The sequence below is a fragment of the Struthio camelus genome, chromosome 4 (genome assembly GCF_040807025.1).
Source record: "Struthio camelus isolate bStrCam1 chromosome 4, bStrCam1.hap1, whole genome shotgun sequence".
NCBI lineage: Eukaryota > Metazoa > Chordata > Aves > Struthioniformes > Struthionidae > Struthio > Struthio camelus.
Window position 1 is genome coordinate 80525815 of NC_090945.1, and position 24062 is coordinate 80549876.

The 24062-nt window shown below is 44.8% G+C and overlaps 1 protein-coding gene across 10 annotated transcripts in view; it reads right to left on the minus strand.

Annotated features, from left to right (window-relative positions):
* Positions 1 to 1357: 1357 nt before the first annotated feature.
* The window catches only part of POLR1A (RNA polymerase I subunit A), a 51078-nt gene continuing 28373 nt past the window's right edge, over positions 1358 to 24062 (minus strand). For 3 of the 10 annotated variants that reach the window (XM_068943691.1, XM_068943690.1, XM_068943681.1), the window contains 10 exons: positions 23566 to 23680; positions 22707 to 22823; positions 21599 to 21883; positions 20285 to 20485; positions 19425 to 19542; positions 18167 to 18331; positions 12646 to 15534; positions 12172 to 12225; positions 10582 to 11851; positions 1358 to 6378 (listed from right to left, as the gene is read on the minus strand). In XM_068943691.1, the coding sequence (XP_068799792.1) occupies positions 15434 to 15534; positions 18167 to 18331; positions 19425 to 19542; positions 20285 to 20485; positions 21599 to 21883; positions 22707 to 22823; positions 23566 to 23680 (1102 nt within the window). In that variant the 3' untranslated portion in view covers positions 1358 to 6378; positions 10582 to 11851; positions 12172 to 12225; positions 12646 to 15433. The remainder of the gene's footprint in view (positions 6379 to 10581; positions 11852 to 12171; positions 12226 to 12645; positions 15535 to 18166; positions 18332 to 19424; positions 19543 to 20284; positions 20486 to 21598; positions 21884 to 22706; positions 22824 to 23565; positions 23681 to 24062) is intronic. The other 7 variants (XM_068943683.1, XM_068943686.1, XM_068943682.1 and 4 more) reach the window with 7 other exon arrangements.

Consider the following 24062-nt stretch of genomic DNA (forward strand, 5'->3'; position numbering starts at 1 on the left):
TTAACTTCACTTCTGGGGGGACTTACGCCCCAGATTTAAACCTGGTTCAACACTTGTGTTCTGAGTTGTGGCAACACAAATGTTATCTGTGTCTAAATCTTTTGAGAGAAGCTGAAGTGATACATCACCACTTCCCTTATGGAAGAGGAAGGAAAAAAAAAACGTATGTATCTCCATGCATATCTGAACAGTTTAAATATAGCCTATTGCACTTCCGCACTACAAATCAAAAAAAAAAAAAAAAAGAACAGTAGAAATAATCAAAAGGAAGGATCCATGAGAAAGCAGTGTGTGGGTCATTTTCCTAATAGTTAATAGCCAGAAGAAAAAAAACGTTTCAGCCAGAGAGCGGTGAGTCACAGCGACATGAAGCCGGCCCAAATTTCAGGAGTTTGGCACCCTGCAGAAGTCAACCATGAACTATCATCAGAGATAGCCTGATGGCTCCCAGTCCCTCCTAGGTAGATGGGGATCATGGTGTGGCGGAGGAAGAGCACGAATGAAGAGTTTGGAATAGAAAGGGAAAACAAAATCAGAGCCATACATGATTAATGATGGCTTCCAGGAACTAACAAGAGCCTCCAAATTGTGCCTGCTCATCTTTAATTTGTTGTGAGCTTTTATTTATTCTGGCCAGAGAGCATTAGTTTCAGTCCCATTTCATGACCTTTGTGGGACGTAAGAGATTTTATTGAAAACTGCTGAGCAGTGCCCATCTCCGAGGCAGGCTCCAGTGCCAGGTGGAAGTCCTTTGGCAGCCACAAGCCCCATGGGCACACGAATGCGGCTGGGGCCCTGCCACCATGTCCTCATTTACCCACAGATACAAAGGGAAAAAGCGATCTCCAAATTCCCTTTTGCATTTTGTTCCTCTCTGCTGAACCCGTGCTGTTTGCAGCATGAGGTCGCGAGCCCGGCGCGTCTCAGCGCCTCCCGCTCCCCCTTGCCGCTGCTGGCTTGGCGGGACCAAATCCAGCCGGCAGCTGATTCTCACCTGCATACCTGAAAGAGTCAATATTTGTTTATTAAAACCCAACTATTGCTCAGTAGCTCAGATGATTTAGGCTAAAAAATCAACAGAAGTGTTTGTGTCAGCATCAGGGGAGACCGATTCACAGCACTTCCAGCCTGGGAGGGTCATTTCTAAAGGCCAATTAGGTGAGTAATTCCCTGACCTCCGCTACATCTCTCCCCTCCTCTTCACTATTGAAAACTGCTTTCTTCAACCTACAGCATGGCCTAAACAAGTGGTGGCATTAGGCCACCTGCTCCTGCCTCAGTCTCTCCTAGGCCCTGCATTAATCCAGCACTGAACAACAACAAATCCTTGTCACTCATTTTTTAGTTTGGTTTTGTCTTCAAACCCACTATCCGTGGGTCCTTCAGGCCCGTCCCCCAGCCCCAGTATCTTCTAGGTCCGTGAGCTGATGGCAGCCAGCTCTGCCAAATGTGCTGAAGACTCAGAGATACGAGATTTCTGAGTCACAAAAAGCAGCAGGACCAAAATCAACATGCCTGGGCACCAGCGTACACAGCTGAGCTGGGCACTGCACCCATTGATGCTCTCAACCAGTAGCCCCCCAAAAAGGAGACAGACACCTCTAGGAAAAGGTAGAGATATACCAAAAACCAAAGATGGCAGACCAAAAACGACCCACAACACAGGGATACCAAGGCTGAGGGATGTAAGGGGTTCAGGACATTGCAACAAGGTTCCTCCAGCCCTTGCTATCCCCTGGCAAACCTTATGCGAACCTTATTTTCTTTCCAAAGAAAATGTCATGTATTGATTCTCCACAGACAGTAAAACCTTTCCTCAGGATCTGGCATTTTTTTTCCAGCTATTAATTATTAATGAACTCACCTCATACTGGAGTCCTCTCACCCTAGCAGGTGAACCCAGGCCTGCCCCGAAAAGTGCGGGTGAAGGCGGAAGAGGAGGGGGGACCCCGATCTCCTCCTTGTCCTCAGAGCACCCCAGAGGTCGTGTGTCCTGGCTGTGCCAGTGCAGGACGGTGGAAGTTCAGCATATCTATCTCCTTCTATCTTCCAAGCTCTTTACCACCAAATAAACAAGATTTATTAGTTTTAGTATTAATGGCCCTGTTGTCATCACCTTATTTTTAGTATTAATCATCCCAGACATCTGGAATAATATCTGAGGCTACCCAATACCGTAAGATTTCTTAAAAGCAACGCATCTGGAATTTAATTTGTTTTGTGCCTTTGATGATCAGAGTTCGTATGTTCAAGTTCACAACAGTGAAAAACTTTCTCTTTTAAAAGCAAACGAAAATATTCTCGAGAAAGGGAGTCTCTTGAAAGAAAACACCTATTGCCACGTGACATCACCCACGATAGTTATCAGCACTATGGCTTTCTAAAAGGGGTAAACCATCACAGCTGGAAAATCAAACACAGACCCCTCAGGTCTTAAGACAGATTGAGAAAAATTCAGTTCCTGTGTCACCCAAACTTGCATAAACCTGCAAATGTACTGGCCCGTGCATGAGAGGACATGATCATTTTCCACTGAACCTTCATTCTCAAAGCTAACCCACAGTGATGTTACTACAAAAATAAAGTGTGACCTGCCAAATCTGGCCAGGGGAGCAACTTGCTAGAGGTGCTTTCAACCCGGCTCCAAAAAAGGCAGAGCAAAAATATATGGAGGAGCCACCTAGCCTGCAAATTAAAGTAATACTCAGTGCCTTTCCTTGTCTGGTTTTGGGAAGAGCTTTTGAATGTAGCTGGCCTTTCCTTCAGGCCGACATCACCTCCTCCCCACGGCTTTTAACATGTGCTAAGTGAAAAACAGCCGGCTAGCAAACACTCGAGGGCAAAAGCACTTCCCTGCTGCATCTCAAATGTGTCTTTGGAAGAAGCCGGCACCCTTACAGACAGCCCCTGCTCTGCTGCACCAGGCTGCGTAAAACTTGGAAAGAAACAGTGACCTGACTGGAGAAGCTATGGGGTGGGAGGAGAGATGAAAACTCAGCTTACAGTAATGGGAAGCTGATACCAGCCTCCCATTATCAAGATGCAGCAGGTCCATCTGTACCGTTTATATTTACAACTCGCAGCCGAGTTTGCCTGCATGGGAGGGAACCCCTCAGAACTGGGGGCACGTCCAGAGAAGCCAGAGAGTTGCAGTGAGGAGCCAAAAATGGGCTTGCAGACTTGCAAGGCTTGTCGTGGGAATAACAGCTCCCCTGGCATGTGAGCATCACCTCTTGCATGCTGTTACTGCTCTGGTTTTCCGGATACCCCGTCAATCCGTCGTATCTGCTCCCTCATTTCCAAAGCGCAAGCTATGTTTGAAGACCCCTTTTGCTAAACCACATGCAAAAGCCTAAAGTCAGTTTGGACTCATGATTTGGATTGCTCCTATTCATCAGGAAACACTTGGGTGCTTATCAAAGAGGAGAATATAGACACCACATCTGTGGTGGCTTGCCTGCAGGGAGCTCAACAAACACCAGTGCAACTCGTAACCCAGTAACTAGAGGTTGCTGAGCCAGAGGTGACAGCAGAAACCAAAGTTCTGCAAAAGACTACTTACAGGAGAGAAAAAAAGCCCTGGGGTGGGGGAGAATGTGGCCTATGGACCAACAAGGAGAGGAATGAATATCCTGGCACTGATCTAGCAGAGTATTTTGGACCTATCTCAGGAAGCTTCCAACTGATGCTGGGAAACCTCGGCTCAGCTGCTTGTTCCTGGGGATGCCCTGGTCCATAGGCATATGGTGCCCCCTGTGCTTACAGTCTGTGTCAGTACTTGGCCAGGAAAGCTTCAGCTGCATACAGCCGTCTGGCCCCCTCATCCACGCCTAAGTCTGGCAAACAATCCCAAAATAAGCATTCCTGCCATGGAGGATTTGTTTCTTGTCTGCAATGGGGGAGATGTGGTTCTGCTTTCTGCACTGCACAGGAGACATCAGCTAAAACTGAGAAAATACAGGGAAGTCAGCTAAACCAGCATCTTGCAATGCACAAGTAATCCCAGCCTTAAATGATCTAGCTGCAGATCTGCATAGGGCTGGTCGGTCTGCTAGAAGTCTAAGCTGGTGACTGATGAAACCTAGAAATATTGCTCCCATCCTTTCCCTCAGGGGCTTGCTTGCTTCCTGGGTATTTGGCCTTTGAAAGGTTTCGTGTAAGGAGTCATTGCCTGTAAAACGCTAATGAGACCAAGTGTAATTGATGTCAGGGAGTCAAGAGTTAAACCTCTTGAGTGCATCATCACACCTTTCTCTCCCAGAAAGGGCGTCATCTGGCAGATGGAAACTTTGTTCGCATGGACTGCTTGCTTCCCAAATGCAATATTTTTCGTGTCAAGCAGAGCAGCATAGAAGATGACTGTAGTTTGCAGAATCCTAATATAGATATCGCCACAGAAATGCCCGAGTCCTCCACTATGCTCTCAACCATAATTCTTCTCTGAGCAAAAGAAAGGATGACTGTGGCTTGCATAGTGCTAAAGCAAGTATGCACCCCAAAATGCCGCGTGAAGTGATGTGATTTGCCTGAGGTCACGAGACATCTGGGTCTGGGAACGGAACCTGGCTCTGGCGAGCGTTAGGCACGTTTGCTCTAACTACACAGCCTTCCTCTTTCAGCTAGTGGAAACCGCTGACTATCTGGGCCACCTGCAGTTACTCGGGCTTCATCGCACTGAATCAACTGGTGACAAAACCGGAAGCAACGGGTGAGATGCTCTGCACTGATCCAACCTACTTACAGCACTGGAGAGGTGATGCCAGGTGTTTTCAGCTAACCAAAGGCATCCACTAAGTACTGTAGCAAGACGTCCCTTGATTGCAGAGTGGAGCAAAATGCAATTTTGTTTGCAGTGACATTTCAGCTCTTGAGGAAGAAAAAAGCCAACACCACTGCAGCACAAGAATGCCCATGACAGCTAAACGCAGGGTCCCTCACCTGCCGTTGCTTCACCTCGTATTTGTGCAGCCCAGCTGGATGCCGCAGTTTGTCCCATTTTCAGGGCCTGCACCTGGGTAAGCATTAGCTGGCCAGCATTTATTTGTGTCACTGCAAAGATGTGCAGTTAGGGAGTCATTTTCTTCAGCAATGCACATAAAGGCCATTTGCAAAGGTGTTTTTCTGACACTGTGCAAAAAGCTTAGCCGTGACACAGCTTTACCCCGCACCAAAGGTATTAAAAACCACAGGCTTGGCTTTACTGGGAACAACAGGACTTTAGCTGTCCCTTCCCCTTCTGTTTTTCCCATCGGCACTGTTTAGTTCGGGGAGTTTATCCAGGATTTCTCAGCCTGCTGTCTCAAACAGCCGGTGCAAATACACTGTTCGACACAGAGGCCCATATGAAATCAGACGAGTTTCGAGAGGACCAAGTTTGGGCTGGTTCCTCTGCGGTGCCTTCCCCAACAGAGTCCTCCAGACTGCCAGGAAAGCACCCGGAGCACCAGAATGATCCAAAAGCAGGTCCGTGTCACAGCCCACTGCTCTCCCCCTGGTTGTACCAGTGTTGCCCAACCCTCGGACCAGACACCAGGACACCATTACAAATCCAGAAGCAGCCCGGCACCATAAACGCCTCTGCGTTGTTCACGAGAGGCTATAACGTTTCTTGGGTGCTGCTGTAAGCAAAGGATTTGAGGCCACAGCACGGAAAAGTATGGACACCAGCTCTACAGGCTGCCTCAGCGCCAGGCAGGATTGCAGAGAAAACGTCCATTGGGAAGTTTCTAGGGTGGGATTTCCACCCATGAACTTTAGATGTCTCTAACGCAGTGGCTATCCGGCTCAACAGTCAATGGGAAAAGCAGGCTCTTTTGAGGTCTGATGCCTTGGCCTATTGAACATAGCTGTTCCAGAAGGAAATCATTTGCCTCAAAGCGTCTCTGCTGCCTGTGAAGGCGGGCCAAGGTGACGAGCTTGTACATCAGCATTCAGGCTGACGAATGTCACCTCTGTCTCCCTTGCAGAGCCACCCGCAGCACCATGAAGGACCACTGTGGCCAGGGGTGCTCAGCATCACGTCAGCGAGACGGGATGAAATGCCACTGGTGTAGAACCTGCTGGCCTTCTGCTTTTGCCCTTCTGCCCGCTCACGCAGTGCTTCCTCTGCCGAGCCATCGGGTAACCATCTCGTGTGCTCACGGATAAGCTTTAAATACTTGAGAGTGACACACAAATAATAACCTGAGCGTAAGCGGAGAAGGGAACAGGGCGGCAGGATTGTCTGGCGGCTCCATTGCTAAGTGGCGTGAGGTCTTGGAGGAAACCGGTGAGACACCGCGGTGCTGATGGATGTCCCATGCGGGCTGCAACAACTCTGAGACGGTGCTTCCGACTCCCGGGGAAAGAAAGCAGATACCTAAACAAGCCTCCGACTCTCTAAGGGAAGAGCAAACGTGATATGAGCCTGGCGAATGCCCAAATACTCTGTTTGCATCCCAGCAGAGCAATAGCTAATAATAACGTAATATAACCTAAGGAGACAGGTTCTAAGGACACACTCTAGATAGCGAGTGGAGTCTCTCTCAGGCAAAAATTGTGAATTCTGGATTTGCACGGAGAAGAAGAAAGGACGTGGGAAATGTACATCAGCAAAGGGGAGAGTCCGTGCCAGGGAAAAAGCATGTGGACAGCAGCGTGACCCAGGGAATTGTCCCTGCAGCTCCAGGATCTCAGCCATCTCAGACAAGAGACGCAGAGACAGCAAGGGAAGTGTCTTAGCGTTGAGTATAATTTAGAAGTGTGTTTTCGTATTTATTTTTCTCTTTGTTGTAACCTTATTTCTAAGCTTGTGATCAGGTATTTAACCGATTCACATCACTTTCCCTCCCTCCGGCACGTGACCGTTGGCTGGATTTCTGGTCAGTCACGACAAAGATGCTTTATATCCATTTTCCAAGAGGGACTAAGAGTCTTGGAAATGCAAGATTTGCTTTTCAAAGTGATGTAAGGCCTAGAAGCCTAAATCTATCAAAAGTTTTCCTTATTTAAAAATAGGTGGGCATTCTTCAAATGATTTATTAGGCAGTGAATAAACTCTCTTCTCAGATCGACAAGACTTCGTTGCTAATTTATGCCAGATTTAGGAAATAATTTTTAAAAAATAGAGAACTGTAAAAGTTGAAAATTGTTTTATTCTTACATAAACCTCTTCTAAAATCACTTCCAAAAGAAAATCTGGCTTTTTCTAAATAACTAACTCCCCTAAACAGAGGCTCACATGAAGTCTTTTAGTTGACAGTACGGAAAATGCCTGGTTTTATTGTGCCAGGAAAACCGATACCACTTGATTTGACGCATAACATGCTGGGTTTTATTTAGGGTTTTTTTTGTTGGTGGTGGTTGGTTGTTTAGGGTGGTTTTTTTTTTGTGACCCAGCCAGCAAAATGAAAAACCCAAATCAAACAGACTTCTAAGTTCCTGTCTCCACAACTTCAGCTTTCTCATGCATAAAACCTTATTTTAAAGGATCATTTCTCACCCAGAAGATGCAGTACTCAGAAGCCCAAATCCGATTACATTCAAGGCCTGCAGGGAGGAACCGAAATACATGGGTTGTTTTTCTTTTTTTTCCCTTCGAATGGAAACGCTTTAGGATGACAGATCTTGGCGGGGGGGGGGGGGGGGGGGGGGGGGGAACAACATGTATTTCGGTTCCTCCCTGCAGGCCTTGAATTGCAAGCAAGGGAATTTCCCCAGGCAGACAGCAGAGGAAACAGATGTTGGCTCCACTTTTCGTAACTGCCCTGGGGCCGGGAGGGAGCAAGGACCTCCTGCAGCAGCGGGACGCTGCTTCGTGTCGCCGCCAAGGCGACGACGCAGAGTGCTCCCATTCAGTAAAACGGCAGCAATCCAACCCAAAAAGGAGCCGAACAGCTTTCTACTGCTGTAGCGAGCTGCGTCCTCGGGTCTCCTGCTGCAGACGTCAGCTTGGCCGCGGGCCTTGCCGAATACATCTGCGATGGCAGGCGCTCTGGGAAGCGGCCCAACCGCGGTCTCCTGGCGGAGCAGGCGCCTGAGGAAGAGAACCGATGCACTCCAGCAGTCCATCATCTTCCAGAAATCGGGCTTCGGACAAGATGCACCAGCAAAAGCGGTTGCTAAGAGCTGTCAGCTCACTCGGGAAGCCAGGGATTTCTTTTTGGAAAAGGCCGCAAAAAGGGCCCCGTGATGGCATGAGCAGGGAGGGTAGCTGGGCCCCTGCAAGCGGCTGCAAGTGGAAGAGCAGCAATTCAACGCAGTCGCGGTGGCCTGCCTTCCCAAATTGCTGCTGGCCTACTAAGCTGTCAGTTGCAATCACAAAATCACAGGTAAGAGCTGGAGCCCTTAGGAAGATAAGTGCCAGCAGCCTGGGTCCAGGTTGGGTTTATTCCATATGGAAACGGATTTGGAGCATGCAGGTGGGCGTTAGCCACATCTCAAAGGAATGAAGACCAGCTTCTTCAATGCCTAGCTTACGTGTTTTTAATTATTTAGCTATATCAGAGATAACTGAACAGGCCCAGAGCCTGGCAGGTGGAGGAGTGGATGCATCAGCATCTTAAAATAGCTGTTTCAGCAGCGCTTCAACCTGGCCCCAAAATGAGGTAAAACATGAGAGCTGAACTCTGCTGTGGGAGCCTTAGTTACTGTGTTCGGCCCTCCCCAGGTATCAGGGAAGAGCGCTAACCCACACGGGTACGGGGCTAACTTGCAAGCTTAAGTCATCGTATTGGGTCACCGCCTGTATGCACAGAGCAGGGAAGCAGGAGGAGCCGGGGCAGGTCCTTCGGGAGCCCTGAAACTCACAGCCCAGCCGTGTGAAGTTATTTGCGTTCGAAATCTTTCACATTCCTGAAGCCCTGTTGGATCCTTCCGCTCTGCAGTGAGCAAAGAACTGGGAGGATAATTGCACAGCCAAGGGTTTTAGGGAGTTACTGCTGCTGCACGTGCAGTTCTGGGTTCGCAGCACAGCCAGCTGTACTCCGACTGCCGAGATGTTGCAGAGCTTCTCTAAGACACAAAAAACCTCTTTCCTACTTCTGGTACTTCTCTCGAACCGCTGCGTAACCACAGTGCTGTAACGCAGTGAGCAAGCCCAGAAGAGGCCCCGCGACTATTTTCAGCGGAACTCAGTTTGTCTTTATTGCTGTGCACAACGTGCAAGTTGCTGCCTGAGTGCCACAGCGTATTATGCAGCCAAAGCCAGCTTATCGCAGGCTAACCTGGCATCCCTGTTAGAGGCTTTGCCCCGTCATTTAAATTTGTGCAGAGAGGGCATGAAATGGGCATTCACTGTTGCTGTCCCTGGCTTGGGAGTATTTACCCTCACTTGGCACCAGGTGCAGCATAAAGCTACCGGGCCAGCAGAGAGTCTGGGTCCAGCCCCAAACTCCTGCCAAGCCTGAGCTTGGCCAGAGCAGGAATTCAGATTCAGCTGTCTTTTTTGTTCTTGTAAAAGTTTCAGTTCTGTAGCTTTGTCCAAAATTAAGGAAGATTCATTAACTTGCAACTGATTCCCGTGGCAAGCCAGGGGCACTGCTCCGTTTTACAGGATTATTTACATTCACGAGGCTGTCAGGGCTACGGCACTCCTCTAAAAGTCTGCATCTTGCTGAAATAATTCAGGCCACCATGCAGAGGATGTACAGTATATTAGAAAGCGGAAGAGCGCTGCATGGAGATGTTTTACAGAGCATTGATTTTTCCAAGGTACTGCCCTGGGATTTTTCTGCCGAGCTGTTGTACCGCGAGCATATGATTTGCTCTACTTGCCCTTTTGGTTTTAATGCGCCATTAATAATGCAGCTATGTATTTATTGCAGTTTGCATTAATGTTCCACCTGTTACTTCTTGATCACTCATTATTCTCTCTGTAGTGCCAGGCAAGGCTCCAAAAAGCAAACAGCTGCAGCAGTGTTACCAGAGAACAAGTCGCAGCCCCACTAGATTCAACGCAGACCAGCGGCCGGGGGGTGGGGACCATTTATAGCCATGAAGCTGGCAGAGAAAGCTACGGCCACGCAAACGAGTGCGGCCACACGTCCTCAGTGATCCGACCTCAACTTTTCGAGGGTGATCGGACAGTCAAGCTCTTTCGAGGCATCTAAGCCAGCAAACTGTAAAACATCGTTAACGAACAGCTTGCTTAATCCTGGCTCTGAGACATCCACTGTAACAGGAGCGGGAGCAGGCTTTAGAGCTTCCTCTGGCTGACAGCTCTGCTCAGCTCAGCTGCCGCGGGCAGTGATGCAGACCTTTTTGGAAAAGGTCCTAACGATACAGACACCCTCCCCCTTCACAGGAAGGGTCTCTGCTCAACGTTGCATACTTGAAAACTGCTGCTTCGCTCCCGCTTGCCCCTGCAGCAACCTAAGCTCTTGGAGGCACCTTGCTTTCCCATTCTGCAGCACCCTGAGCACCCCATTACGCTCCAGAAGCTGCCCCAGCCCAACACCTACCTGGGATCCAGGCTCAGGTGTTCCTCTCCCAGCACCCACCTCCCACAGGGAGCATCCTCACAAAGCCCAGGAAACGCAGCTCGGACCTTGCACAAAGCAGGTGCTGTGGTGCAGGAACCCCTTTCCCTTGCTAAGTTCTCACCTGCCATCGGCGCCCACAAGCTGCCTCCTGCCAGACTTGCAGCTCCCAAACCGGTTGCTGGAAGGAGGAAAAAGCCTCCTGCTGAAGGACGCGCTCGGGCACAAGCTCCAGGCTGAGATGGGCAGCGGGACCATACAGAGAGGCTGAGATCCCCATTCAGGTAGCATGGACTCTTCTGTCTTGAGGCACCAAAATCTGACAGGGATGTAAACAGAAACCTTGATCAGTCGTACCTGCGCTGCACGGCTCTTTGCAGTGCATCTCTCTATCTGCTGCCCCCGAGGGCTCCATCCTTCCCAGGTAAGGCCAGTACTGCGCTACAGAGCAAACTAGAAATGATATAAAAAGGCGACGAGGAAGGGGCTGGGTGGCTGCCTCACCTAGGGACTACAGTGCTCATCCATGAGGCAGGGCTTCAGTAACCCTCTTTTCCCTAAAGGAGCTCCAATGCTTGTCTTTCACTTGACAGCCTTAAAGCCCCTTAACAAGAAAGTAACGATCCTGTTTTGAGGCAGGATGTCTCCTACCCTTCTAGTTGAGGCTGTTCAAATGCTAGAAAAAAGGCTTTGCTGCTCTGCCAAGAAAGCCCAGGGGAGCATGACCGCATGGCCTGGCTTTTCCTACCTTCCCCTGGGAGCAGGGAACTCTGAACTCATCCCTCTCTTATCCCTAGGAACAGTAAATCATTTCCAGCAGCGCTGAGCAGTTTTGGGAAAACTGAAGCCTCCTTGCTCCATGCTGGGCTCCAGCATGGCAGTTAGGGCCCTCGGAGGAAGTGGGTTTCAACTCCCTCGGGCACTGAAAGTCAGGCTCCCACATCCTAAGCGACTGCTCTGAACATCAGCCTCGTGGCACTTGCCTTTTTTTTTTTCCCCTTCACTCTCATCTGCAGCACAGGGGTCATCCGCATGCCACAGGAGGATGCCAGATTCAACCCCAAGCTTCGCAACTACCCCAAAAGCTGTATTCGGCACTGACGCCTTCGAAACGCCTTTTGAACCTCAGCCTTTGTGACTGATGCTCGCAAATTCTCCTGCTTGACCTGCAGGTAGCCTGCCAGACCAGGGAGCATAGTCTGGTCGCCACCATCTGACCTTGCATGAAGCGTCTCTGAGGTGCCACAAGCCCTGTACTTGCCAAAGTCCTTAGCAGATGAAGTGGCTTCCAGTTTTTAGTAGTTAGTGGCAAGCTTCAAGTGGTTTGTCCAGGACGGCTCGGAATGACTACACATCTTTTAGAGCCCTGTTGTCACCACTGCTTGGTTACTGACCTGTACAAACGTAACAACACGGGAATCGGTGAGGTGGCAAAGCAATCTTTTTGGCTCCCCGTGTTCTAATATTTAGCTCGACTTTTGAAACGAAAGAAGCACTACTTCCTATTTGTACTCGTTTTTGTTGCCCGTTTTATGATTTTTCAAGTTTACTGACAAGAAACAAGCCTTTAGTTACAATTTATTAAGCTTGACCATAGCTCACTTTCCCAATGTTGTGCAAATATAAGCTGATTCATCATTACCAATGGACTGAAACGACCCGTTACCCTTATCTTATAGGTACAAATCTGAAGCGGTCAGTAGGTGTTTTGTACCATATAAAAGCCTCTTCCTCTGGCTTGCATAGCTGCATATGCGCCAATCCGTTCCTGGAGAGCACATTTAGTCAAGCTTATAACCTTTAGCTTTCCAGATAGATCACATGGGGTTATTAACAGAGAAAACACATGGGGAAAAAAACAATGTTGGAAGCTACATTTTCTTCTCTCATCCCTCCCACAGTTTGACAGCCTTAAGAGTATCTTGGCACCTTGCAGCGCAGCTCACAATTAAGATAACGGCTGCTTCCCAATGAAGAGGCCTAAGGCTGCGGCCAATGCCAGCACTGCATCTGATTTCTGAAACACCTACAAACAGAAACGCAGCTTCTAAATGCTACCTACACAAGTTAAACTACAGGAAATCACCACAAGGTTTGATAATTGTTAAACTAGTACTAGAACAGTCAACAAATAACACAAAAGTCACAAAGTCAAAGCTATCTGGAGAGAGACTTATAAACAGGATACATTCAAACCGATCCTGCTGAAGACAGTCAAAAATAGCATGAAGTGCTGCGAAGACTCAGTGCCTGGGAAGACTTAGTCATCTGAGGTACTTCTGCACCGCTTCTTAGTAGCTGAACTTGGTCCGATTTCAGAAAGAACCAGGATGGAAATAATTTTTATCAGCAGCAAAAATCCCACCAAATTCTGATTCAAAATCGTAAAATAGCTATTTGGAAAAAGTTCCAGTTATGAATTCCTATCTTATTTAAATATTTGCCAAGCTTGATTCTCACACTCCCAAGCAACTTTCTACCCATTCATCTGACCTTTCAACCCTGATCCTCTGCATCACATCTACTGCTAACTTTTGGGGAAGGTCATTTAACTCCAAAACTGACCCAACCTGTTTGTCTCATATCATTACAAAAGAAGCAGGAAGAGCCCCATCCATAATTGTAGCAACCTCCCGGAGAGCATGTGCAAGGATGTCGGCTACCTACCCTCAAAGAGACCACTATAGTGACTTCGGAAGAGTTGGAAGGAGCAAGAAAGAAACTTTTAAACCTACAGAGTCTCGCTGCACAGAGCTTCACGTTGTGTGAACGGAAACAGAAGTCTTCTGACCACAGGAAGCAGAATGTTTCTGCTGCTTCCATTTTCTGCACGCGTGAGAGTTTTGGACAAACCAGGAGCGCTCCTGTTGCAGAAGAACTTCAGTCCACAGACAGAAACAGCCAACTACTTTGTTTTTCTAAGTAGATATTAGACACGATCTGAACTGCGGTGCTAGGGGCTTTCCTACACCGTCAGCTGTTAAATTACAGATCAGAACAGCTTTTCTGATACTGGTGTGCGCTGAAGTCTTAACAAAATCAACAACTCAAGAGTGAAAAGGGAGGTTGGCTCATCCTGGCACAGTCAGAGCAGGTTTTCCAAAAAGCTCTATTTAAAGACTCATCCGTATGAGATAACCTGGTAGCATGACTGACTTCTTTAACCGCCTACTGAATTCATCACCATTTCTGGCACAGCTGATTCTGCAGAGAGGAAGAAACAGCTCTTTGGCTTCAAAGCACAATTGATAATGGCATCAACCGAATAATAGACAGTTTTCAGATAAGGGCACTTCAGGTCTGTTTTCTCAGACATTCTTAGGGACTTTTCCTCAGCAGAATGGGCTGCAATAGCACAGAGGGTAGCCTGCAATTAAGTCTTTTGTTACCGTGTTTGTTCTTCCCCATCTAGCCATTGGCAAAACTACATCCAACTAACCCCTTCCTGGCTGTTTACAGAACTAAATGTTTTTGAGTACCATGTAGCAGATCAGAAAATAGACAAGGAAATCTTTTACAAAGAAATTCACAGAATGAAACCAAAGAACAACACAGCTATGCATTTGTTAAGCTTCAACACAATTTGGGGTAGGTCTGACACAAAACATGAAGGGGCTGAGGCAGACGAGAGCGCATAAAGATACACCACGGAGCCTGTTCCATAATCGCACACTAACATCTCCCAATGTCAGATCGCCTTTAGAGCGGCTCTACTCAAAGTAGCCAGCCCAGGAGCTCCTAAGTGAACTCTGGCACTTTTCCCACTAAGGTAGGGGTACCACAGAGAAGAGTCAAGGGTTGAAATCACTCAGAAAATGTGCCTGTATACGGTAGTGAGCAAATTCCAAAGAATTTCAACAATTCGCGTGCATCCGGTGCATTTCATCCTGATCAAAAACAAATATTTAAGCAAAAGAGTCTGACTGATTTCTGAAAAGTGGCAGATTTTATTTCTGCAAATATCCCAGACTGCATAGCTTTTGGCTATGCCACTTTTAACAGTTATCACAGTCAAAGTGATGGCTGTTGGCTGTGTGACAAAATTCCTTCCGTATTACAGCCACATAATAGGGCATTCATAATATTGTTCATGACATCCTTTATTAATATTAAATATCCTCTTTGATATAGAATATATAAGCAAAAATAGTTTTAAAATAATTTTTCAGTCATTCTTACAGGAGTCTTCTATGCATTGTTACAGCGGTTCCTGTTGCCCTTTAAGGAATAAATCTTCACCATGTGTGAGGTTTCTCTTTCTGCAGAAATCTGTTTCATACAAAGTAGTTGCCAGGGCAGATATTGAAAGAGGCCTACAGAACCCATGAAAACTCTGAATTCAGATATTTGGTTAATAAAGAGATCTAACTGTGTCACAGACACATTATTCTTAAATGGGATAAGCAGGATAAGAAAATGCATCCTCTAAAGCTTAAAAAAAAAAAAATCATAGCAGGACAAGTAAATACAGCAAAGGAAGAGGATATGCCTCAAGTACAGACACTTCAGTACAATACATCTGTAAGTCCGAGTGCCATTTCCAATACTGGAAATTTGTCATGAAACAACCATGTGGCAACCAGCACTACGCACCTAGATGGGATTCCACCCAACAAAAATCAGATAGTACAAACAGATTCTACTTTAACTTCTGCCTAACAAGGGTGTTGCGCAGGCTATGCGAGACCCAAAGGATCTCCTTCGTTTCATTCTTTTCTAGGTAAGCCACTTTTTTTTAAACTTAGTGAACAGGAAATAAGTGTTTCCTTGGGCCAAAGGATAGCTCCTAGGTGCAAACATTTTCACTGAACAGATTAGGCGCGTCAGGTATCCAGGTTAACAAATGTACTGGCACGGGGAAAGATGACTGGAGACAGTATGTACAATCGTTCCACATGCTGCAGGAGTAGCTGCAGGGCATTTGCATCTCTTATGATGAGCATTTTAATCAGAATCCTTAAGCTACAGGCAAAACATTACATAAGAGGTTGCTTGAGGTCAAACAAACCGGTCCCTCCCTTAACAACTTTTCCAACCACCAGGCACGCAGAAGGAGATCTCAGTTCGTCATAGGCACCTATAACAGAAATCAAACAAAAATGTATTAGGATTGTTTCCAAAGGCTTCTCACAGGTCAGGGCTAAAAACTGATTTCGTTTTACATCAAGAACTTACACGGCTCAGCCCCCTAATTTTGGAAAAGCACTGCCCCCTACTGTTCAGCTTGAATTGGTATTTCTAGAAGCAGAAGTTCAATACTCTTCCTGTCCCTCCTACACCAACTACCTCTTCCTAATCTCAAAGATGAGGAAATCTTTGGGGGCAAGCGGAGGATCAGGCCACATGTTCCTAAATTCTCCCCAGTCAGCAGGAAAAGACAGCGCGTTCCGAATTCTAAGAGAACATACATTTGGTCTTTCAGTGAACGCATTTTGCTGATTATTTAGATAGCTTTAAAAAACCCATCTATGTGGCAAAACCAGAAAGATTCTCTTTTCATTGCAGCCTTTTTCCTGTGGAGCCTTTTTCTTTGTTAGAGTGAATCCTTTTTATGTGGATTTTAAATCCTTCTGGCTAGATACGAAGAGGACTTTGCACTGGAGAGACATTCCACAAATTCCTTTGATTTTGTGGTTACTCACTGTAGCGAAATAGTGTCACAGAAATTTGGAAGCTCTCCAGATGACATATGTGGCTAGGAGTGTTTTGCTTTTACTGTTTTTATAAGCGTTTGGGCTGCTTTTCATTCATCCTGGATACCAGCAAGCTGGAATTTTGTCATTATGGCATGTTGGAAGACTGGAAATAAAACTTAAAACTTTTGGTAAGTTTGGGTCATCTTTATTCTGTCGAGCAAAACGCACTGAGCTTTCTGTCTTACAGGGGATGAGGGGAAGCTGCAACACAGCCCAGTGTATACGTGCTTGCTGCTCTGACCTCAGCTACAGCTGTACGAGTAAATAGCTGCTCCGAAATGTGAGTCAGTTGGGGTGGGGGGGGGAGGAAGCAAGCTTCTTTGTTAGATCATTACACAAAACGGTCACAACTGTCCTGTTTGCTCCTGTGGTACCAACAAAGAGTCATTCTTTGAGCAAACTGCCAGAGGGATTTCATTTCTGCTGCAGACGTGCTGTCTGCTCACTAAATCCTCCTGGTCAGCAACGCGCTGGGTCACACCTGCTACAGATGGCACTTCCTGCTACTTTAGCTACGCTCACTAGTCCCAATCCATCTTTTTTTCCTTCTTATTGACCAGGGCCATAAGTGGGCCTCTCTGCAGTATCTCTTAAAATGTACAGTCAAGTTATCAGCTGCACTAAAGCAAATTAGATCCAGACTGCTGCAATCCACATTATGACTTTGATTTCCATCTTGATGAAATCAGTAAAATCTCTTCACTCATAATCACCGTAGCTTTCCTGCCAATTCCCCATGCCCTTCTATCAGTAGTGCACTTCACATCTTTATTGGTAATATTAGCCATAAATAAAATTACATTTCACTTGGGGGGAAAAAAAAAAAAAAGACTTATTTCTAAGTCAATGTGATATAATACAAATCCAGAGAGTGCAACTGTGCAGGATACATCCTCTTCTATTCAATGTCACCCCTAATTTACACTTTCCCTTTCTGATTTTCAGAGGGATCGGAAGGCAATTGTAACTAATACTACTCACTAAAACTGAAATTACCTACCCGGAAAAGGAGCAAAACAGCACTAAGAGAAAGGCATTCAGTGACAAAAGTATCTCTGCTTGACCTCTCTGCAAGGCAGTTTAAGATACTGGCTGAAAAGTCCGTGCTGATAGCTTTTCCCATTTGTATTAGGTAGCAAAGAACGCACAGAAGCGACCAAAAAAGAGCATCCAATTGGCAAGTGGTAGAAGCAAAGCTTTTTGGTAAAACGGAGATGTAATTAGTATCCAGGTGTGCGATCAGGCAAATCATCTAATGACAGACTTAAAACATGCATAAGCTCTTTCGTAGGCACTCCAAAACATATAGACGTCTAGTGCCATTTCAAATGCTCTAGAAGATGCACGCAGCCATGTGACACTGGAAGATACCGTGCAGAAAGAGATTCATACCCTTTCTGGAGCAGCAGCTACTGGAGGCCAGAAAGGATACTCTCGGGCATTTCAAATGGCACCAGAACCCTACTGTTAAACAAATAAATCTGACCCGGTGTGAGGAAAAAAGCAAAGACAGTAAAATGCTAAAAAGCAGAAGAAAAATATAACCCAAGTAACAAACAGGAAGACTGTTCTCAGAAAAAAAATTCCAAAGGGCAAGGTTAGAGCAGAAGAGTGAAGAGGTGGAAGCTATAAAAGAGATATGAAAATAAAGCAGTGATGACAATTTCAGTGGTGCAGGTAGAGACTGAAAAAGATAGATTTAATAGTTCATTTTAAGACTTTGTTATAACAAATCTTACCGATCTTAAGGTTTGTTATAAAGAATGTTATTTAATTCTTAAAGAAAAGGATCACAGACCCCACAGATTACATGTGGGAGCTGACTTCATTTAAGACGACACAATTTTATTAAAAACATCTGGGACACTCTCATAGGCAAGGGCTTAATTAAAATTTTAGCCTCTGGCATTTTTTCTAATGCAATTATGCATTACTCAAAGTAGTGGAAAGTTACAATGAAAATAAAGCATACGTTAAATGCTGCAGCAGAATACTTCAAACTAAACCATTTACCCATCATTGTTGCTTCCTTCAAGAATTTGTAGCTGGTTTCAAATGTCATCTGTTGCAGAGGAGAAGAGTTGGACTGAATTCCAAAACGATTCAGCGGTTTATAAACTCCTTCAAAACACATGTAATCTGCCACCAGTGAAAGGTGCCGAGGGTCCACCACAATGCCTAAGAACGTGAAAGAGCGAATATCAGAGCTCCGAAAGGCTAAGGTTTGGGTGGGGGGGTTCATTTTGTTTTGTTTTAAAAGAAAACAGATCTAAAACAAACCCCTTGACTCTAATGAACACGGAGAACATCTCTATTAACATTCTTCTGACAGCTGCACTTTTTATGTAGCCAGCCTAACTGCTCCCCTCAGATATGCAGGACGGGCAGACCTCACCATAATATAAAACCACCTCTCTCCAGGGAAACCAAAAAGTCAGGAATGCTGTAACAAGGCAGAAGTTTCTCTATGCATAACATCAACCCATTACTCATCTAAGGCAGGATGCACTGCTAATAAAATCTGCATCATCATTGTTTATGCATTCGTGACAGGACGGAGCTCTATCCCCTCACCTGCTAAACCGTATTTGCTAGACACAAGAATCACAAAGGTTCTGATATTTTCTGTGCACGGTGTTATGCATCCACAGAAAACTCTGTTGAGGCTAAATAGGAGCAGCACGTATTTTTAAATAACGCTTTTGGAATCAGTGCGATGGGGGATCATTACTAGCTCTGTCAACATTTACCCAGCAGTCCTGAACAATTTGAAGGTCAGCTCGTTCTGGGCTGCCATTTGGCACATGTGTTTGATGTATCTGGCTGCTAAAAATTCTCATTTCCTCATTGAGGAAAGATATAAAGGCAGCCTAGACTCCTATCATTTAAACAGCTAGAGTTAAATGGGATTAATCCTATTCTCAAGGCCTCTATGCAAGTCCAACATAGTTAGGTTCTTCAAATGTTAATAGCTAATTCATTGGGACCTGCAAATTAATTATTCCAAATTAATATACTGGAATGGAAAAGATATGCAAAGAGGGAAATAAATTCAGCATTGTCTAGCAAATTTTCCACTGACTAAATGGAACCTAACAATGAACTAACAAAGTCTTCACAGAAGGCACTGAAACGATGAAAATGATGAAGTAGTACAACTTAAAAATACACAAACAAAGACATAGCTTTCTGAGAAAGGTTTCTGTGTTTTCCCATCTTAACGACAACCACTTAAAAAACGAAAACCTTCTAAAATAGAAAAAAACCCTACCATATACAGCAAACACATCTTTTATTTCCTTTATAATCACCCTCAGGGCAGACTCAATACCATAATTTTTAGCCATGGCATGAATATCATTGGAATAAAGTCTGTTCAGGTCCAAAATCTGAAAGCAAAAAACAGACGCACGTTAGAACAGTAGTTACTCTATTTTTCCAAAGAACTAAGTACTAAGTAAGCTAGGATAGCTTTTCTCTACTTTTCATTAGCTTAAACTACACAGCAGCTCAGAATCCAATATAGACAAAAATGACAGTGGATTTACCTTTAAGCTAATGACCGCAGGATTTTAGACATGAGGAAGAGTACTGGAATCAAAATTCAGCACAGAAAAATATGACCCAAATTTTGAGAGAAAAAAAAATCTGCAGCAGCAGGAGAACATGTAAAAGCCTCCAAGTAATGCAATACAATGATATAATGACATGCCCAGCCTGTCTCAGACATCCAAAACTGTCAGTAAAAGCAGTAGAGAAGATGTAGCACAAAAAAAAAAAAACAACTGTATTTGTAGAATTACGGGCTACAGGGCATAACACAACTATTCCTCTCCAAGTACTGCAATGTATTTGGATGGAAGAACTCCCCCAAGAAACATTTATAGAGATAGTTACAATCATGGTGTGGAATTGCTATTAGATATTGGGCTGCTGCACAAAAACTCATTCGCTATCTACCCTTGAGAAAAGAGCTCTGAACATACCTGGGGAAAGAAGGAGGAAGAGAATTTAAGAGCTGAAAAGGATACACATCACCCCTCCTAAATTTAAATGGTACCCATTATCCACTGTCCCTCCCTAGAACACAAAAGGTCATTCACGTTCAAGTTTACCAAATAGATTACATACATCAGAGTATCTGAACAACTCCGCAAGGTTTATTCCTTCAGTATGCAAAACAAGTTCCTTCTCTCCTTCCTTATTGGTATTTTCATTCAACAAGCATCGGGCGATCCCCTTTATCTCATGAATGACTGTGTTTCGTGCAAGAGATACCAGCAAGGAGGTGAGGTCAAAGTACACCTTCATCAAAGGAAGTGTCAGTGAAACCTAAAGGAAAAAAAAAAAAAGGGCAATGTCATTCTGTACGGAAGCTTGAAGATTAGGCTTAACAAGCAGCCTATTTCTTCTGAGGCAAAACAGGCACCTGGGGCTATTCTAGTGTTTATGCGCTTGGGCGTATGCGAGCCTGACAAGAATTACAGCCACATGATACCGTGAACATCCCATCCCAGGCCTATTCATGCACACTGCTCTCAAGATCCTCAGACTTAAACCGATTGGATTTTTTTTGATCGTTGGCTTTTTCCCTTCTACCCTGCAGGAAGACCATGCAAGCTTCTCAACAACTGCAGCTTGTTTGATTTTGCTGCATCTTCCCACTGTTACAAAGCAGTATTAGCTCAGGTCAAGGTAAAGGCATGAGATTTTTCAGCCTGATCTAAACTGAAAAACCGGGGAGGTGGATGGCAGAGGTTGAGGTCAAAGGTTGTTCGTGGGGGGTTTCCTGGGGGGACAAAGGACACTGGAGTACTAGCGGGGAGAGAAGGGTGGGATAAAATTATCCAGTTAGATCGGAAACAAAAAGTTTTATTTTTCTTAAAGAGTAAAAAAGGTGTTTTAAAAAAGGGAGAGTGAAATGTTTCTGGATGCACAACATTCACATTCTTGCTAGATTTTTCAGCTGACACTATCACATTTGTTCCAGAATTTCTGCCTCCTCTAACTACTGTATCATAAAATGAAATACTCCAGCTTTATTCATTCTAAGTTCTTCTCTGAATAGAGGTGCTTCCCCACATAAAGTAGGCTCCCCTTCTGCTCATCACCTTCGGGACACATTCACAAATAGCCTCTTGCAACAGTCCTGCTGTCACTTTTCTTTGTCAAACAGCTACACAGTGGTGCATCATATATTTAAAAGTTAAAACACCACGAACCTGTCAGTTGTCATCAGAAAGTTCCAGTAGGGGTCCTGGAAGTTAGGGATTCCTAAAAATACGTCCAGTAGTACCTTTGCTTTGCGGCATCCAGTGCCATTTTTCTCTATTCATATAGAAGTGCTTAGACAAAGCAGCAGAACTACACCGAAGAGATTTGTTATGAGCTATGGGCAATCATTGTGCAAGCACACACAGATGTTTCCAGGCACCACCATCTTACCTCACACCAAAGTTCATTTTCTGTATCAAACGTGTAATCCTGTATTGATGGGTGACTGCTCAGAACAGCATTTACTCGTAACTCCGCTGATTTAACTGATCGATCCCTCTCTTTTTTGGTCTCAGACATAAAGGAAAGGTGTTGAGAATCATCACCACCTGCTCCATTCTGATCTCCTTCTTCAGTACCTTGAGTCCTTTCTTCTTTCTCTGATTCAGCCTCTTCATCTTCTGGATTCTCACCAGCATGTTCATCTCCATTCTCTTCTTCACTCTCATAATCAACCTACAGAGAAACAACGTTGTACTTACTATTTCAACCAGAACATACGCAAAGCGCACCCTGAAGCTGTTTTACTCCTCAATATCCTTGACGGATGAGCTGTATCTCACCTATAGCCCAATGAAAACACAATTCTGTTATAAAAGCAACAATACAACAGATTCAGTTCAGTCTATTTTTTTTTATCTTGCCATTCCTTCTCAATACAATCAGGAAGGATAGAGGTTTTTTGTGACTGCAGTAGAATTTGTTTCTTCCCCTCAAAACACTTTTCACAACTCAACTCTGGTGATGGGAGTTCCTCAGGAGATTTTCAATTACTCTGCCCTCCTGCTGAAACTACAGCAACCCGTCTTCAAACAATAATTACAAAGTAGTGAACATGAAACAACACGAACAGTGAGGGAGAGTGAATCGTAAAGTTTTAAATACCACTAACAGCGTGAAATTAGCAACAGGTAAAATTAAGGTAAACTACAGCACAGAACCTGACTGCCAAACATCTGTCCAACTGCGGAAGAACACGGCTTCAAAAGAGACCAAGAGATCTCTTCCTTGTCTAATTTGCATGGTGCTCTATTCCTCTTAAAGGACTAGAGGCAGGGACCAGGCTCAAGTATGTAATCGCTGTGATGTCTCAGCCCACATCTCCTGCTACAGATTTCTCTCCCATCCAAATCTAATCAACACAAAGCAGAGATTTCCCCGTTCCCTTAGAACACGTTTTGGCATTTTGTTTTGATGGAAGTCTTTCCTTCCTAGCTCAAACCATTGCAGTGGAAAATGGGAACTAAAGTACAGCACTGAGCACCTATGAAATCATTACCTCTTCTTCCTGCTTCTTCCTCCGCTTTGCTTCTGTAGCATCACCATCCCCTTCATCAGCTTCTGCATCAACAATCTTCTCCTCTTCGTCTTCTGGAGCTTCACGATTATTCAATACCTAGAAAACCGTAAGAGGCAAGATAATCAGGCTGACCGTGCTGGAAAGAAGCAACTGCAACAAAAGATATTAGCCAAACATTCGGATTTTTCAATCCCCTGTCCCGTACTGTTCCACCCTTAAGACAAATTAATTTCCGTAAGACTACCATTTTAAAGAAATAATGACCTGAAACTGGTGATAGCTTTAACAGTAAACAAGAGGAAATTCTTCAAGATAAATAAGCTATCATTCTGGTTATTTGACAGTCTTGGTACGGAAAGGGGTGACAGAAGAAACATACATAAACATACATTCGTCTTTCAGTGAAAAAAGAGATTCCCCAAAGGTTTTGGCAACAGCTGCTACAACAGGAGCTTGTTTTGGGATCAAGTAAGAGTAACAAGTTTTTATCTCAGTGAAGCTAAAAGCAAATAGACATTTTCAGAATACAGTCCTGAAGTAAACGGGGATTTTACATGCAACACCTTTAATATCCTTGTTAATTTCATGAGAATGCAAAGACAGTTTGTGCACAAAGAAAATATTTAAGACGTAATTTAGTATCTGTGGAAAACTTTAGAAATAGAATTAGTTGTTCACACCAACTTGTAAATCTGCAAAGCACAGTATGCAAAAAAGGGGCATCTTTATTTTTTTAAATGTCACTGTTCATATTGCAACATGATAAGCTCTTCTGAATTCTGGTTCTCAAGAGAACATAAAGGAAACAAGGCAATTTCCAAGTCATGTTTTTCTGTACCTGGTCTTGGTCACCATCTAAATCCTTTCGAGTTGCTTTCCGGGCACTGACTTCAGTAAAAGATGCCAGCTTAGCATTCTTCCTTTTAATTGTTTCCAGTAAGATTTTAAAGAACCTGAAAGAAAACGCAACCCAAAATGTCTAAGCTCAGCAGTACCACAGTCAACTTCATGCTCTCAGAAAATGAATATATTTTGTTCAAGAAACCAGTCAACTTATAAGAGGACATATTCTTTGGTGGATATAAAAGCACTTCTAGGTTAAGGTAAAAATTTTTTCCTTGCCCCACCCCGCACCCCCAATTCCTTTGAGAATAAAAGTGTTGGTGTCGACCGTCTTACAATACATATGTAATAAACACTAAGCACCCAAGGACAAGGAGTAGGATGTTGCTTATACAGGCTGTTCTCCAGGTACATGGAAAAGGTGAGAAATACCTGCCCTGATGCAACTCCACATTGTGACAAACCTACAGATCTAGAGTTTTATTCAAGATG